Here is a 16632-nt window from a genome sequence, read left to right as displayed (position 1 = left end):
GAAGCATGCTCTGGACCCATCCCCAGCCAAGGGACTAAGCGCACTGGGGGCGGGGGGTGATTAGAATCTCTGTAAGCTGCCTGGAAGATCATTCAACTGAAAAGTAGGGTATGCATCTGCTAAATCTTCAAACTAAAATAATAAATTTAAATCCTATTTTCTCTTGGAAAACATTAAAAGCATCTTATGATTATGAAGTTTAGAAATAGTTTCAAACAGCAAATAAAACAATTCTTAAAATAACCACAAAAGGAGAACTGCCAACAGCAATAAAGTGTGGCCAAACCAAGCCTTTTCCAGTGGTAAGAGCCATGGGCTTTCTTGAGGAGGGCAATCCATTGTCACTGCCAGATTGAGGAATTTGAGGGTTTGGGGCAAGATGCTCTCAATGGTCCCAATCTCTCAGTGAACCTATTTACTTACTTGTCACCAATTACTTGTTTGTTTGACTGACAGAGAGCCAGTGGTAAACTGGCGTGATAGCCAATGGTCCTCCATCAAACCACCACCATGATCCTGGGCCAGAGTGATATGAGAGTGAACAAGTCACTTGCAGTGGTGAAAAGGAGCAGAACTCGGGGGCTCTTTGACAAGTGCCCAACTCTCAAGCCTGCCCCTGTCCATACACTAGGTATAGATTCTGGGCACCGCAGTTGAAAAATCAACAAGGTTTCAGTTCTTGAGCTCAGCCGAGCAACCAACTGGGATTATATGGATGAAGGTAACCTCTGAGATATAAGAAGATACGGGCCAGAGCATAATTCAGCTAAAAGAAGTGGCACTGAACCAAAAAGAATGGCAAGATTTGGCTTATTTTTATAAGATTTGCTTATAGTCGGACACAACTGAACAGTTGAACAACTCCCAACTCAGTTAGGGTCTTAAAGTTCTTTGAAATGTGCCTGAAGCAAAATGGCAACCAGTGTACTGAAAACTGGTTGCCATTTTGAGCATCTCACTGAGCAACAGCCTTTGTGGTGCATTCTGAACAAACAGAAGTTTGTAAGGCCCTTTCAAAGGAAGCCTTATGTGGCATCCATCATTACAATAATCCAGCCAGGACAGAATAAGGGCATGAACTGTTGTGACCAACCCAATTTCCCTCCCAGTTTTAGTAATTATTCAGATACTACAGGTGATCCCTTGGTTAGAATAATGGACCTGCACAGAGAAAATTCCTGGTTTCAAATCCTTACTTGCCATGGAGCTCATTGGATGTCCTTTGGCCAGTCATTAGCTTTCAGACTAACCTATCTCACATGATGCTAAACTTAGGGATAACCTTCCACTGATACCTCAGCAATTTGGAGGAAATATGAGAAGTACATTGAAAAAATAACCACTATTTGTGTTAGAAGAGGGTAACAGCCACTAGAATTTATTATCCAATAATTTTGCCCATGTGTTTAGCTAAGATCAGACAACAGGGCTGTTTTTCACTCTGTAAGAAAGCTAACAGGGCTCTTTGATGGAGCAGGAGTAGGTAGAATAGAGTTTTGCTGCCTATTGCCCCAGAATTAGCTTTACCACTCTCCAGTGTCTATCATGTCCTAGATCCAAAGGATGATTTGAGTGCAAGAGGCAGCAATCTGATCCAGGTTCTTAATAAAAGGTGATAAATTTTCATACAGTAACTCCCCTTGATCTTTCTTCCATCTTGATATGTGTTTATGTGACTGGTGGGAGAATTAGAATTCCTGTGCAGCTGAACTTGATAGCAACCCTTGGTACCTACCATCTACATTTTATTCAAATCCTTGGGGCTTAAATTAGTTGCAAATAATGGGTTGTAAATAATTTGAGTCCAACTATCAGACGCGAGTATTTCTCAATTCTAGTCACAGTCCTCTTATTCAGCCCACTCTAGTAGTAATCCACATTTGTTCTCTTAGTTTTAAGTGTGCACCGTGATATTGGAACTCCATTATGGAAACTGAAGAAATGTCATTGTCTGTCAATCACATGGATAGGAAAGACACACACACAGCACTCAATTCCAGACAAGCAATTCCTTGTAAAGACTGCTTCAGCCTTCCCCCATGCCTTCCATTGACCAGAGTACTCATAGAAAAGCTGTAACCACTCAGTCCACTTAAGAGTTTGTCCTTTAATATCAATAAATAAGCAGCTAGAAGAATCTCTTAATTTCCTCCAATTTGAGGAGTCTCACTTGTTTGTGTTTCCCTAACAAAATGTTTCCATCTGTTTATGTGTGCATTAAAAAATCCAACCCCTGGCTTGAGGTGGGTTCTAGTCGTGTGAAGAGGTGGGAGTGGGGGATGAACACAGTGTGGGCACTAATGCAGAACGCAGCATGTGGGGTGGGTAGTGAGTGGCTTGTGTGTGCAGGGGTGAGGACAGGCAGGTGGCTCAAAATGTACAGAAGCCAAATAGCTAGCGGTGGGGTGGGGTGGGGTGGGGAAGCAGCTGGCGGGGAACCTGGCATGGCAAATGCCAATGTCGTGGCCCACACTGATAAGTCCCTGATAAAAGAGGTACAGAGGGTTTCGGGGGTGGGGAGAAAGTGGCTATTAAATAAGGAAGGGGTACAGTAGCAGAGGTGGGAGCAGCAGACATGACAGCGGGATGAGAGAAGTGAGGAGATCTTCACTGTTGGGGATGAAGAGGTTATTTCCATGGTGACTCAAGATTCACTTCTTTTCTTCTAAACTCCCTGTAAAAAGGGGAAGGGGAAGGGGAAACAAAGAAATGGAGAATACAGAGTTTAACACTGCAGTGAGATGAACAACCGAGAGCAGGGCCTTGCCAAAAGCATACAAGCATAGGCTGGCATACAAGCATAGGGAATAATGTGAATAGCGGGACCACCTCACCTAATTTCCTGGCCAGAAATCTTAACGAAAAGGGTAGAGAGGTCTTCAGCAAGCAGCCAGGCATATTTTTTGCTTAGATGACATAGCATTCCTTCTGGGTTGCTGTTTGTCACACGCCAGTAGCGCTCCTAATTATTTAACGGATTTGGCACCTGGCAGTTTCTTCCTTGCTGCTGGGGAGGCTATGGCCACTGGATGTCTGTCTAGCACATGATCGCTGCATGAGCAAAAGCTATGCCAGAAATAAACTGGGCTAGCAAATTTTCTTCTGCTAGCCCAAATTCTTTGTTCCTCTTTGAGAGGACTCAACAAAATCTCTCAGGCATACCTTGAGCTTGTGTTAATTTCTCAGAACTGAACAGAAGGCCTTGGTGGGTTTTTTGTTTTTGTTTAGTTTTTTGCTATAATCACAAGAAACCATATTAGGTAGATTCCTGCTTTAGGAAGAATCAAAGAAACATAAATAACACAGGTTTACTAAGAAATAATAGAAGTGACACCCTGATGGCATATGCACAAAGATGTTTAGTTTTGTTTTTTTGGTGGAATTCACATCCTAGAGAATTTTGGCTAACTCCCTTATTTTGCATTTCAGAGCTTTTCTAGACAAGGCTCTCTAACCCATATTTCTATTTCTGGTTTTATTGCAGAATTAAAGTTGTTCTGCAGAGATTGTATTACTTTCCTGTCTTTCAGCGTTTGCCACTACATAACCTATAAGTGTGCTAAATTAATAAACCTGTAGGTGGTGGTGTGGTATAGTGGAACAACAACACTGCTGGTGGGAACTAGCCTTTTATTTGGTAAAAAATCCTGGATTTTCCCTCCTCCAAAAAGCTCCTCGATTGGCTGTTGAATACCAGAAGTGAAACTGGACAGTGATGTTGTTGTCTAAAGCATCCATAAACAACCATGAGTGAGAAATGACAAGTGAACAATAAAGGTGTCATCTAGAAAAGCTCTTAGACATGAGACAAAAAAGTATTTTTAAATGTGCTATTAATTTATCCTGTCCTTTATCCTCAAGTTGGTTGTTAATGGAAGAGTCCAAGTTCTGAGACCTCTGCCTATCCTATGCTCTCCTAGCAAGATCCAGGCAAGTTGGAAGGAGGACACAGGTAATTTTGCATCTGTTCCCCATTTAAATCACAAAAAGACAAGACTCTGGGAACATCCTTTCCCCACAGCTTGGCCTTTCTCTCTCATCCTTCTTCACCCAGCTTTAGTGTAGAACTAGCAACAGCAAGGGCAGCAAATTGAGTGACGAGGAAGCCTCAAGTTCAGTTATGCTGCTGCTGCCTTCCAGCCTTCAGGAAAGTGGGACTAAGCAATTGCCCATATGGGACTGGCTAGCATGACTTAAGACAACCAGCAAAGGGAACTAGGGAGAGAACAGGAAGCTGACTGGACTAAAAACGTATCCGCTCTATAAGCACAATCTCAAAGTTGGGGAAATCCTGAGTGTGCTTCAAATGTAACATAGCAGGAAGGAAGGAACAACAATGACACCAAGGCCAAGCAATCTTCTTTGTGCATAAAAGGTGACAAAGCAGTACCTGAGAAATGACCAGGCAAAAGAGGATCACATGCTAACAAGCTCCTTAACCAGGCACAATCTTGCCAGCAATTGTTCCATTGGCATGAAGAGTTCAGATTTGAGAATTTGCATCAGAATGGTTAGAGGTCTGTGGATATTTCTCAGAACTGTCCTCTTTCTGGGAAGCATTTTCTTTCTCTTGCCCCACCAGCCAAGCAGCTTGAGCCCCAGTTTTCTGAACTGTTCCAGCTGCAACAACAAGGCTACCCAAGCAAAGACCCTTTGCCCAGTTCCCCACAGATATTGCAGATCTTTCCAGATAGATAGACAGATATGACGGGGTAGCCAGGAGAACAAGCAAGGCATGCAGTCAAGGGTTTTATGATACCTGAGAGGCAGGATACAGGAGAATAGAGGGGGGAGGAGTTTATGCTACAGGAAGGAAAGGATAAAAGAAACAAAAGTTAATAGACATCGGGAAAAGGGTGGGCAATGAAAGGAAATGGCGATTAGTTTGTATGGTTTGGATGGGTGGATGATGGGTGGATGGATGGACAGATGGAAAGGATAAATGGATAGCAACCCATCAAGAAATGAAAAACTACCCAAGTGACCTGGATATGGAAGAAAAGGACTGTTTCTCCTATCCCTTTCCTATTAATTCAGTACACTTACAAAGTATGGGTGAGAGCTTAAGCTTTTCCCAACTATGTTCCCAGCACCTGCTCCAAACCAATGAGGCCAACTGCATGCTCAGAACTCAAATGAGAACTGCCGTATTCAGAGGAGGGACATAAGAGAATTTGTTACCCTGTTGGGAACTCTGAATGTGAAACTATTCCACTGAAAATATTCATAAATCATTAAACACATACTCTTTCTCATTCCTTACTCCCAATCCAAATTGCACAAATTTCTTCCATAGTCTGAATCAGCCCTGGAAGAAACATGTGCAAATCTCCCATTCAGTTGCTAATTGCTTTGCACAAGCTTCCTTTTTGCTCAGAGCAAGAAGCAATTGCAAGCATGAATAGTAACTGGGCACAAGATGAAGAGCAAGACAGTATGAAGAATCTTTATTACTTTCAAAAATTGCCCTTATCTAATCCTGTACTCCCAAAGGGTCATGCCTCTGCTGTTGCCTCTGTTTCACATTATCAGGGTCTAGAATGAAATGTTCAAGCATCTGGTTCTGCACAGAGCTCCAAGAAATCACCTGAGAGCAGTGGGGCCATCAGTGTGGGACTATGGGGCAAAGGTCCAGGCCCTCTCTCAGCTGAATGAGCAACAGGGCTCTCTAAAGCAGCAGGGCTGGCAAGGTATGTTACCATAGGAGGAGCAGCCCCATGCACCATTAAGTCCTTAGTCTAAAACTGCTAGACTGCAAAATAGCCTGCGAGAAGCCTGAGTGATCAAGTTCTTGGGATTTTTTCCAGTCCTGTATTTAACATGGATTGTCCTGGATGGGTGCAGATGGCGATGACAGATGGTTATAGGAAATAACAGGGGAAGACAGGAAAGAACTAGGAGAGAAAAGGCAAGAGAGGGGGGATACTCAATTTCTTCTGTCTGGAGTTCCTGACTCCAGTGAAATGGAAAGAGACGAAGTCTTAATAGAAGGCAAGGCCTGGGATCAACTAGGGTAGGGAGGGAAAGGTATGGCTGGGGAAGGCTTACGCTCCAGATAGTTCCGGGCAACGAATTTGAGAAGTTCATCCAGAAAGATGACAGGCAAAGATATCTTCATCACCATGAGCCAGTGGTGCAGATCCAAATGTGTCAGTTTGAAGATCATCTGGAAAAAGCAAGAGCAAAGGTAAGACATTAGGATCTGCCCCCCAAAAAATCTGTCTCTGAGTACAAAGAGACATTTGCTTCTCTCTTGCAACCTCCCTCCCTCCCAGAACAAAAATGTGTACTAAAAACTAGCAGAATAATAGAACTTGGTCATGTTACCTGCCCTTAGGTCCCAAGTTTGTAATTTCTTAATGTGTTACACCTTGTTGATTTCAGTGGGAACCAAGATTGTAATCCTTCGCCTGTACCCATTTTCCATTTAAGCCCACTGAATTCAATAAGAAGTACATCTGACTATTGGTAAATACTCTACAAGCAAGCTAATTTCGGTCAATGATCAGAGAATGCACATGACTATATTTTATTCCACAATGTTTACATCTGGAATGTGTAACCTGATGTAGAATTCAGCTCAGAATCGCAATTATCTTAAGAAGTGAGAAAAAACCCTGAAGGCCAAAAGGAACCTTTCCTAACCTGGTGTCTTCCAGATAGGTGCAGCTTCATTGGCCATGCTGGTGGGGGATAATGCCAGCTGTAAACCTCTGGAAGGCACCTGGTTGCAGAAGGCTGCTGGAAAGCTACAGCTGAAAGCAGCTGTTGGAACCTCAGAAGCTGAAGGAGTCACTGAGCAAGCTTTTTGGTGGCTGGGGCTTCAGCACCTTCAAATAGCAATTTGTCCTTCCCCAAGAGCGGCAGCAAGCAAAATGGATTTTGCAAAAAGTGAACACTGACTAATAATTATGCAGAACGAGAAACCATACAAGCTCATACTGTATCTAATTTGCCCCACCTTATTCAGGTCGTAGCATCCAATTTTTTTGCCTCAGAATGTGTGCTGCCCAAGGAAGAGCACATTTGTTTCTAACTTTTTGTTGGAAGGCATGCAGCTCTGATTATATACATCTTCATTGCTCAGATGTGAATACTACGTAGTAGGTTATCTGAAAGTTCAGTCTGTGAAAATGTATATATCGATGTTCAGAACCGTGTGGACCCTTTAAGTCCTTCTGCATCCTTGCCCAACCTGCTCCAATTCCCTTCATTTCTAGCTGCTTTTTTTTTTTTTTTGGCACTAGGCTGTCATAGAGGAGCCCTGAACCAATGCTTTCCAACAGAACCCACTCACACATGTATCCACCAGTGATCAAGCACTGAGCAAATGGGAGAAGAGAGCTCAAGACAAGGCGTGCTGACAACTGGACTTAAAGTGAGCCTGGAATTAAGGTCATTGGAGAACAACACTTACTGGCATGGGGTCAACATAGAGGATGAAAAAGTGCAGAGACATGGAGAGGCAGATGGATCCCAGGAGCCAGATATTCACCCAGGGAGGCATCCGTACCAAGGACTGGTTCTCTGAAAGGCTGTGGAGGACAGAGAATTGGGGAGCTGGGATGAAGTTACCTTCTTCTAAGCCCTGTCCCTAAGTAATCAGTCAATTCAAATAGCAAAGGTAATGTTCCTTAAACATAAGTCAGCTGTCAATAATCTGGGATGTGGAGGCTGGTTGCTCAAGTGATTAATGGGATTAACCTCAACTTTGCTAGGAAAGGCACAGTCTTAGTGGATACCAAGCTTAGCTGAGTATATGGTAAGATTCCTGGGAAGTTTGGGAACAACATCAAATGTGATCATTTGGCTGCAGAATTTATCTAATTGGCCACCTCAGCTTTCCTTTAAATAAAGGATGGGAACCCTTTTTCAGCCTGAAGATGGCAAAAGAGAGGGTCTTCCTGGTTGCTGAGTCCAGGCTCTGGAGCGCCCTGCTGAGGGAGCACAGATTGGCCCCCTTTCTGTTGTTTTTTCTCCAGCAGGCAGAGTTTTTTATTCAGATAGACCTTTGGCATGTAAACTGATCTGCTGGCTCAGATGCTGTATTCTCCTATTGTTGTTTTAATGCATCATTAATGTATTTTTATTGCTATTACAATCAAGTTTTTATTTAATTAACATTTAATTCCTATGATTCTCAGCTGCCCTGAGCACCGTTTTCTTACTGGGAAAAATAAAAGACTGAAGGACCTCTGCAGTAACACTGTGGATGATGCTGAACTTGATCCTCAGATCCTTACCTGTTGAGTGCGTTGCACATTTCAATGGTGACCAGGACAGACAAAGCCATGGTCATTGGGACAGGAGACTCAAAGATTTCACAGTCTACTCCTTCAAAGTCAGCATTGTGTTCTGTGCATTGCATGAAATGGGACTGGGGAGCAGAAGAGAAGAGGGAAAGTAGGATTAAAGCAAGAGCACAGCTTTGCCAGATGAAGAAATCTCCTCCTCTCTGTTGAAAGCTACCGATTTTGCCACAATGTTTCCTAAATGCTCACCAATTGGTGGTAGGTCACACCAGGTCCATCATCAGCAAAAAGGAACCACCAAGCAGCTGCGCCCACAGTGGCAGCTCCAACATATCCTGTAGGCAGAACAAAGGAGAAATATGGTGTGAACAAAGGGGAGGGCAAGCAGTCAAGAAACAGTGCTCTCAAAGGTGACCTGCAAAGGCAAAGAGAGCTGAGCTACATGCAAATTGCAAACAGTTGCCCCCCTCAGTTGAATTCCAGTGCACAATACATATGAATTGTTGTTTGGGGTGATTTATTTCTTTATATTCTGCCTTCTTTCCTTTCAAGGAACTCAGAGTGGCTTACATAATCCTCCACCTCTTAGTCTTATCCTCAGAACAATTACAGATTAGGGTTATAATAACCCTAAGGTAGGTTAGGCTGAGAGTCTGACTGGCCCAAAGCCATCTAGTGAGCTCCATGGCTGAGTGGGGATTGAACCCAGAACACCTGAGTCCCAGGCCTGCACTTTTAACCACTATGCCACACCGACTCTCTTAGTAGCTTGTGAACGACTAGCCCAGCTGGTATCGTTCTGGTCTGCACAAAAGATCACTGGGGAACGTGTTGAGTGCTTTGCTTGCTGCATTAGGAATAATATGTATTTCTAAGTTAAGATTACAGTTGGACAGAGGGGACAGGAGTACAAAATCTGGATCTAAGATTAGTGTATCCATGTGTACAGGGCCCTGTTCTGGGTGAAGGGCTGAGGAGCCGGGGGAGAGGGATGCAGTTACCTCCAATGGCCATATAGCGGAAGAAAAGCCAGCCACTGATCAGAGGTTCTTTGGGGCTGCGAGGAGGCTTGTTCATGATGTCCAGGTCAGGAGGGTTAAAGCCCAAGGCAGTAGCTGGGAGCCCATCAGTCACCAAGTTCACCCACAGCAGCTGCACAGGGATCAAGGCTTCAGGCAGACCCAGAGCAGCTGTGAGGAAGATACTGCCACCAGAGAGAGTAGCAGGGAGAGCAGAAAAGCGAAGCATGAGGAGAACAAGCCCCTGTCAAAGCGTAACACACATCACCATGGGGAGTTGGGGAGGATACTTTCCCCAGCAACTGGCCTTTGTCATCCCTTTGCCAGGCTTGCTTAGCCTAACAGCAGGACCTGCCAAAAGAGAGGGGGGCAAGAAGAAGCACCCTTCTCCCAAAAAAGCAGCGAGCAATGGAGGGCTTACCAGACGACCTCACCCACGTTGGAAGAGATGAGGTAGCGTATAAATTGTTTCATGTTGTTGTAGATGGCCCGGCCCTCCTCAACGGCAGCCACAATGGTGGAGAAGTTGTCGTCTGCCAACACCATTTCTGAAGCAGTCTTGGCTACAGCAGTACCAGAGCCCATGGCAATACCAATCTCAGCCTTCTTCAGGGCTGGGGCATCATTGACACCATCACCGGTCTACACAGGGAATGAACCGAGATCCAGAGGTTGAAAGACCCCCTTTGAGGAGGAACACGTTTCCACGAGCAGTTGATCGCCCCATCTCCAAAAGGAAACTGTGAAGCTAAAAAGGTTCAGGGAGGGGCAAGCAAAATGATCGGGGAGTTGAAACACCCTTCCTGTGAGAAAAGCCAACGCAGGGGTGGACATCTTGTGGCCCTCCAGAAGTTTTGACCTTCCAGCGCTATTTGGGTGGTTTGCCAAACTTATGGAGAGTTAGAAGTTGCCTGTCCCTGGACTGACACATTCCTCTCATCTCTATTTTAAACCGGTTTGTGAGTTGGTGCTGTGATTGCATTAGCTCCATTTCACTGTTTTATTGCAAAGTTGTTCCTTTAAACCTCTATAAGCCATTTGTAGAACTGTTTTTAGGGGAGACTAAAACATTTGCTTTTCTATTTGTGTGTTTGGGGTGGAGGGCAGAGACATTACAGAAGCATATAAGCATATGTAGGATACAGAAAAAATTGATAGATAGAAGTTTTTTCCCTTTCTCCCATAATATCCAAATCTAGAACCTGGCAGTGGGTTCAAGGGGAAAAAACATCTCCACACTTCTTTATACAGTGTGCAATTCATTAATGGATCTCACTACTACAAGGTAGAGCAAGGGCCATTAGATTGCATGTCTTTAACAGGGAGGTTGGCCCATTAATGGAGAATAGGTCTATAAAGGTACAAACCCACACTTGCTTAGACAGAAAATGTCCTGCGACTCTAGGGAGTTCCAGGTGGCTACACGAACTCCCACCACTAGAAGCAGTATGTCACAGAACGCCAGTGACATGGAGAAGCCACAGCAGCGGATGGCTAGTGCCTCCATGCCCTGCAACACAGGAACTGAGAAGTGGCATTATACTGATTCAGAACCTGGCTGTGGGGAACCTGTAAGATGCAGAATGCTGGATTAGATCGCTGTTCTAGCCCAGCTGGGTTTTGCTTATTTTTCAAGGAAGAAGAAACTGGGACCAACTTCACAGAAGCCACAATGGAATGATACACTATTTCCCCTGCATTGAAATAATATACTATTGCTGTGGAGGAAATGCAGACCCAGCTAAACCATCGTCATATGTAAAGATGCTGGTCTGTTTCTCAGTAGTAAAGTCTAGATATATCTGTTCAGTGAAACAGATACACTGATGGCTGATATTTACACATGTTTACACAGACAGACATGCTCTTTTCCTGGGCTATGGGACAGAGGTTGTCACTAGCCCTTCCCAAGCTTTCTCCCATTTCTGCCATCCCCACCCGTCTATTTACCATGGCTGTGATCTCATCGAAACTCTGCAGGAATTCCACAATCTTGGACTTGTGTGTTGGTTCCACACGAGCAAAGCAGCAGGCCCTCTTGCAGGCTTCCCGCTGCTCACTCGATGGCAAGTCGTCAAACTCACGGCCAGTGTAGGCCCTGCCGCTCACTTCCTCATTCTCGCCGAAGATGCCAATGCGGCGGCAGATGGCAATAGCTGTGCCTTTGTTGTCACCTGTGATCATGATGACACGGATACCAGCTTCACGACACAGCTGAATGGAGCCTGACACCTCTTTGCGGGGTGGGTCCAGCATGCCGACGCAGCCCACAAAGGTCAGGTCCGTCTGTGGAAGGGTTGGGAGGGTCAGAACAGTCTTGCAAATCAGCCTACAAGTCCACACTACCTTTTAAGACACAGGCTAAGCTTCAAATACGATTGTACAGCATCGGTGGCATATCTATAGCCAGAATATTTCAGAAAAGACCCAAGTCTTCCAGACTTGGCTTGCACGTTGCAAAACAACTCAGTTTGTTGACTGTGAGTTGCTTTGAATGAGAAGGGGCACGTATGCTTGCCTCAATGGCTTTCCTCACCCCATCTCTGCTGCACTAAATAATTTTATCAGGGATGCCTGGAGAAGTTATTTTGTGATGGCTGAAAATGTTCATGTACTTCAAAGCTATATTTTTGCACTGTTATTAACAAATGGACAGTAAAAGTAGTCTTTGAGAAGCCCTAACAGTTACAGAGCAACTCATACTTCAAGCCTAAGGATAATCATCCACCACTATCCTGAATTTCAACTTTTTCTCCTTAAAATCACCCAAATCCAATAGCGTCTAATGCTGGCAATGTCATTTTTTAAATAAAAACAGCAACCCTGAATTAAGAGAATGTAAGTTCACCTTTTTCTGCAAGAAACATACCCTTCTTGTCATTTTTTGCAGGAAAGAAATTGTACTTGGGAATCTGCTTCCTAAATGCTTGCCTCATTTCTATTTCTATATTTCTATGTATTTATAGTTGTTAATGAACTGTAGGAGGGCAAAGAAACTGAAGCTTTAATGGAGACAAATTCCATTTAGACTAAGTGAATGTGGGGCTGCCTTTGACAACTGTTCAGAAATTTCAGCTGGGCCAGAATGCAGCAACCAGACTGTTAACTGGTGCTGGCTACAGAGAACACATGGCTCTTTTGTTACCCAGCTTCACTGGCTACCAATCTGCTTTTGCACAGAATTAAATGTGCTGATTATGACCTACAACGCTTTGCACAGCTTGGAACCAGGCTACCTTCTCCCATTCAAGCCTGTCCAGTGTTTAAGCTTTTCAGGAGAGGCTCTTCTTTCAAGACTGCCACCTTCACAGACATGCTTGGTGGCAGTGTAAAAGAGGGCCTTCATGTTAGCTGCGCAACTCCCTGCTGAGGGAGCCTAGGTTCACGTCATCTCCGTCACCCTTTCCCCAGGAGGCAAAGGCTGCTCCAATTAACCAGGCCTTTGATGAGAAGGTGGATGCTACTTTTCACTCTGCTACTGTGTTTTTTTACAGTTTTGATGGGTGTTTTAATGTATTTTCCTACTGCTGTTTTCACCAGTAACAGTAAGCCACATTCAGAGCTATTTTTGGTAGAAATGGGGGTATGAATTATATCAACCAACAAAATACTTGCATGATTTTTACCCCATTTCTAAGCAAAAAAGGAGATAATGTAAAAAAACTAATATTAAGACAAATCCCGGAACTCAGAGTTACAATCTAAAAGGCACAACACAACAGGGAAAGAGATTAGGGGAGAGGAGGGAAGCAACATATACATCTCTGGCCAATGCACTGGATCGGGCTATTCTTTCTGTTGCCATGATGCAGGGAATGCAGCCCCCCTGTGACTCTTGGCTCCTTGGGTGATGGATGCAGACAAAGCCTGCAGTTCCCAGGATCCCCTCCTCATGGCCCCCTAATCTAATTCACCATGACATCCTCCCAGTCTCCGCCTTCAGCCTTACCTCATATTCAGCAAATCGAGTGGAGTCCTCAAGAACCATGTCCTCTCTCTTTGGGGGGGTGTCACGGGTAGCTAGAGCCAAGCAACGGAGGGTGTCCCGTCCTGTGCCCCATTCCTTGATGACTGCCATGATATGGTCCTTCACATTGGCGGTGAGTGGAATGCGGGTGGTGCCCACACGGATATAGTTGCAACGGTCAATCACACCTTCAGGAGCACCCTGTGTGTGATGAAAACAAGAAAAGGACAGCGTGACTTGAAGAAAAAAAGGATATTTCTGGATGGGAAACAGCACAGCTATCTTATAATTTGGAACTAGGTATGAAAAGGAAAGGCTGGAAGTTCCAGAAACTGTTTTGGGTGAAGAATGGGGGTAATTGAGAGGTCCTTCACTGTTATGATGGACACCCTCATATGGCTCATGCTCTTACATGTGGCTGCAGGAAAGGCTCATGACTGACTGAGCAGAAAGTAAGTCAGGATTTATTAGTAGATCTCTGGGTAGAACAGCAAAGATTTCTGATCCCGAAGAGCAGCAGCTAACAGGTTCTAAACAAATAGGCTGCTGACATAGATAAAAATTGGGAAGGAGAAGCAGAAGTGGATTTTTGTATATAAGAGGACTGTACTGGTACTGAAAATTTCTGGGATGAATATATGGACAGGAACCACCATTCCTTAATTTAAAGAGCATGCTGCCACCATCATGTACACCATCTGGTTGGTACTTCGGGTAAAACTAAAACAAAGTAAAAACAAGTAAAACAAAGTAAAAACCTAGTAAAAACAAAGCAGATCTCTCAAGCCAGAAGACTATCCAGCCCCATTCTGTTTTCAAATGCTCTAGTCCAGTGGTGGCGAACCTATGGCACGTGTGCCACAGTGGGCACACAGAGCCCTCTCTGTCAGCACGCGAGCCAAGGCGCCCCAGCATCGCCCCAGCAGCCGAGCATCGGATGACAGCGCGCAGAGGGGCCATGCGCCTGCTCGGGAAGGAGTAGTGGTGCCAGGCGATGACGTCACAAGCTGCGACATATGAGCCGGGACTCATCTGAGCTTTTGCATGGCCGGTCAGTGTGCTGCCAAGGATGGATAGATGGATGGATGGATGGATAGATTTGCTTGGACTGGCTGTTTTCAGGTTTTATTGCGGTGTTGGTACTTTGCAATAAATAAGTGAGTTTTGGGTTGCAGTTTGGGCACCCAGTCTCTAAAAGATTTGCCATCACTGCTCTAGTCAATCACAAGCACTTTCTACAGAAAATTTCAGTTTTCAGAGGTAGAGTCAGCCAAAGCAGGAACAATTTACTTGTTGTCTCAGTCCAGCCCTGCAACCCAACCTGTCCAAAAATATCTTCCTGTATATTTTATTTATTTAAAATTTCTTACATACTGTCTAATTATTTTAAAATCTCAAGACGGTTAACATGACAGGATGAGAAAACCTTTTGGTTTGGGATGAACTGGGTCAAGGGGAAGAACTGGTTTTATTTGAGATTATTTGGATGAGAAATTAATTGGCTTTGCTGCCTGTGTAATTTAACTAAATCCAAGTCATATCTAAATATTTCTATATAGATATAAATTAGCACATACAGGCTTTAGGTACATTTTCATCCCATAGGCATGAGCCTTAAAAGTGTTAAGTGCCTAGCAGCACCTGTGTCTGAGTTCCCTGGCTGCTGTGAAAAGAAGGCAGCGTCACAAACCTTGACAAACATCTTGTTGCCAACAGCAGCCCGGGAAGCTTTTGCTGGGGAGCAGTACACAGACATGGACTTCCGGTCACGGGAGAACTCCAGGGTGAATTCCTTCTTCATGAGTTGTTTGATCACCTGTGCAAAAGGGGAAAAGAGGAGGGGAAACTGGAATTAAATTCTATTTAATTAATATTGCTGGTTAGAAGCATAGCAACAGCAGAGGCACTGACCTAACTTACAGGATTGTCATAAGGATGTTAAGAAGACATGCGGACATTCTGAATACTCAGCAGGGCTACATCAAAAGGTCCAGAACCTCTTTCAGCGTGAACATGAATTCTATTTCAGAGACACTCTTGCACTGCTGGGGGGGGTGGTGGTGTCACATTCCAGTGGAGGACAGGGCCAAAGGCAAATGGAGTGGCGCCAAAATGCCAGCCTACTTTACCTTACAGTTCTTACTCTAAGTAAATTTTATGAGAAGATCTCAACCTCTCTGAAAGGGGAAGGGGACTTGGAAACCAACCAGAGGTTTGGAAAAAAGGGGTTATGGGGCCTTATGGAGAATCCTAGAGGGCCATTCTGATACCCCTGATGGACTGTATTTGTCACTGGAAAACAACTGGTAACCAGTGTAGTTCTTTCAGGTTCTGCACCTCTGTTTCATTAAGTCTTTTCTTAGATGCCAGCCTCCAGGGAGTTAGAAGGGTTTGTGTGCTGCAACAAAAACAATATCCTTCTGGCAAGTTTAAAATGCACATTGCAGCCCATACCTACTCAAGTTTAATTAAATAAGGCTTACTCCCAGGCAAGTGCTTACAGAATTGCAATCTTATTGTGACATAAGCCTTCAGGGCTAAGAATTCTCTGCATCGGATTCTAGTCCACAAATCTTAAGCCACAATAATATATTATGTAAGGTGCTGCAAGACTTTTTGCTGTTATTAATTTAGCTGAGTGTCTCTGTTAGCAGGCTTCACTGTCAAAAATGTTGCGGGATCTAAGTATATTTCAAAAGTGGGCTGAGGACTCTTGTCTGTCAACATGAAAGGGCAGCCCTTGAGTCCAGCTAGCTGAATATGTTAGAGTATTAAGCACTTTAACTAATATAACCTTAAGTAACAATGATAATAATGATGAAAGAAATGTCACATGCCTCTAAATTAACTCAGTTCCTGTGCAGTCATTGTCATGAACAACATAAGCTAAAAGCGGTTTTGCTAGTTACTAAGATATTGTATAGAATCCTACATTTATGGGTTTCTTAGGAAAGGGGTAGAGACATCCCATCCATCCAGTCTATCTAATCCCCTATATACTGACAATCTGGGGAAGCAAGACCCACCACTGTGGCTCAGGGTACAATCCTATAAATTCCTACAGCTCTCCCAGCATAAGGCTATCTTGGCTGGTGCTTCTTCTGGGGTATAGGTGCCTGGACAGAGTGGTGGATCTTGAAGAAAGACAGTTCTTGGAGGCCAGTACTTACAGTGTTGCAAGCATTGGCCCGTTCCACCTTTGAAAGGTTGCGCACATCTGTGTTGAAGACATTCATCTTCTCAACCAAGCAAGTAAGGGCAGTTTCAGTGGCTTCACCAACTTTCTCATATACACCTTTGGCCTGGATAAATGAACGAAGAACAAAAGAGAGGAAGGTGTTAATTACACCTGATGGATCAAGCATGCTCAAGAGTTGTAGGGAGTATGGTGGGA

The 16632-nt window shown here is 44.2% G+C and overlaps 1 protein-coding gene across 2 annotated transcripts in view; it reads right to left on the bottom strand.

The window, feature by feature from the left end:
* Positions 1-2205: 2205 nt before the first annotated feature.
* The window catches only part of ATP2A1 (ATPase sarcoplasmic/endoplasmic reticulum Ca2+ transporting 1), a 34032-nt gene continuing 19605 nt past the window's right edge, over positions 2206-16632 (bottom strand). The window contains exons 12-23 of one of the 2 annotated variants that reach the window (XM_044448105.1): positions 16409-16540; positions 14929-15054; positions 13221-13439; positions 11222-11557; positions 9693-9913; positions 9254-9456; positions 8502-8587; positions 8244-8377; positions 7418-7535; positions 6049-6166; positions 4760-4803; positions 2206-2674 (exon numbers count right to left, since the gene is read on the bottom strand). In XM_044448105.1, coding sequence (XP_044304040.1) covers positions 4799-4803; positions 6049-6166; positions 7418-7535; positions 8244-8377; positions 8502-8587; positions 9254-9456; positions 9693-9913; positions 11222-11557; positions 13221-13439; positions 14929-15054; positions 16409-16540 — 1698 coding nt within the window. In that variant the 3' untranslated portion in view covers positions 2206-2674; positions 4760-4798. The remainder of the gene's footprint in view (positions 2675-4759; positions 4804-6048; positions 6167-7417; positions 7536-8243; positions 8378-8501; positions 8588-9253; positions 9457-9692; positions 9914-11221; positions 11558-13220; positions 13440-14928; positions 15055-16408; positions 16541-16632) is intronic. The other variant, XM_044448104.1, reaches the window with a different exon arrangement.

This window comes from Varanus komodoensis, unplaced genomic scaffold (assembly GCF_004798865.1).
Source record: "Varanus komodoensis strain SLA01 unplaced genomic scaffold, ASM479886v1 scaffold53, whole genome shotgun sequence".
NCBI classification, from domain to species: domain Eukaryota; kingdom Metazoa; phylum Chordata; class Lepidosauria; order Squamata; family Varanidae; genus Varanus; species Varanus komodoensis.
The sequence above is the reverse complement of the archived record's forward strand: the minus strand, read 5'-3'. Positions and strand labels throughout refer to the sequence as shown.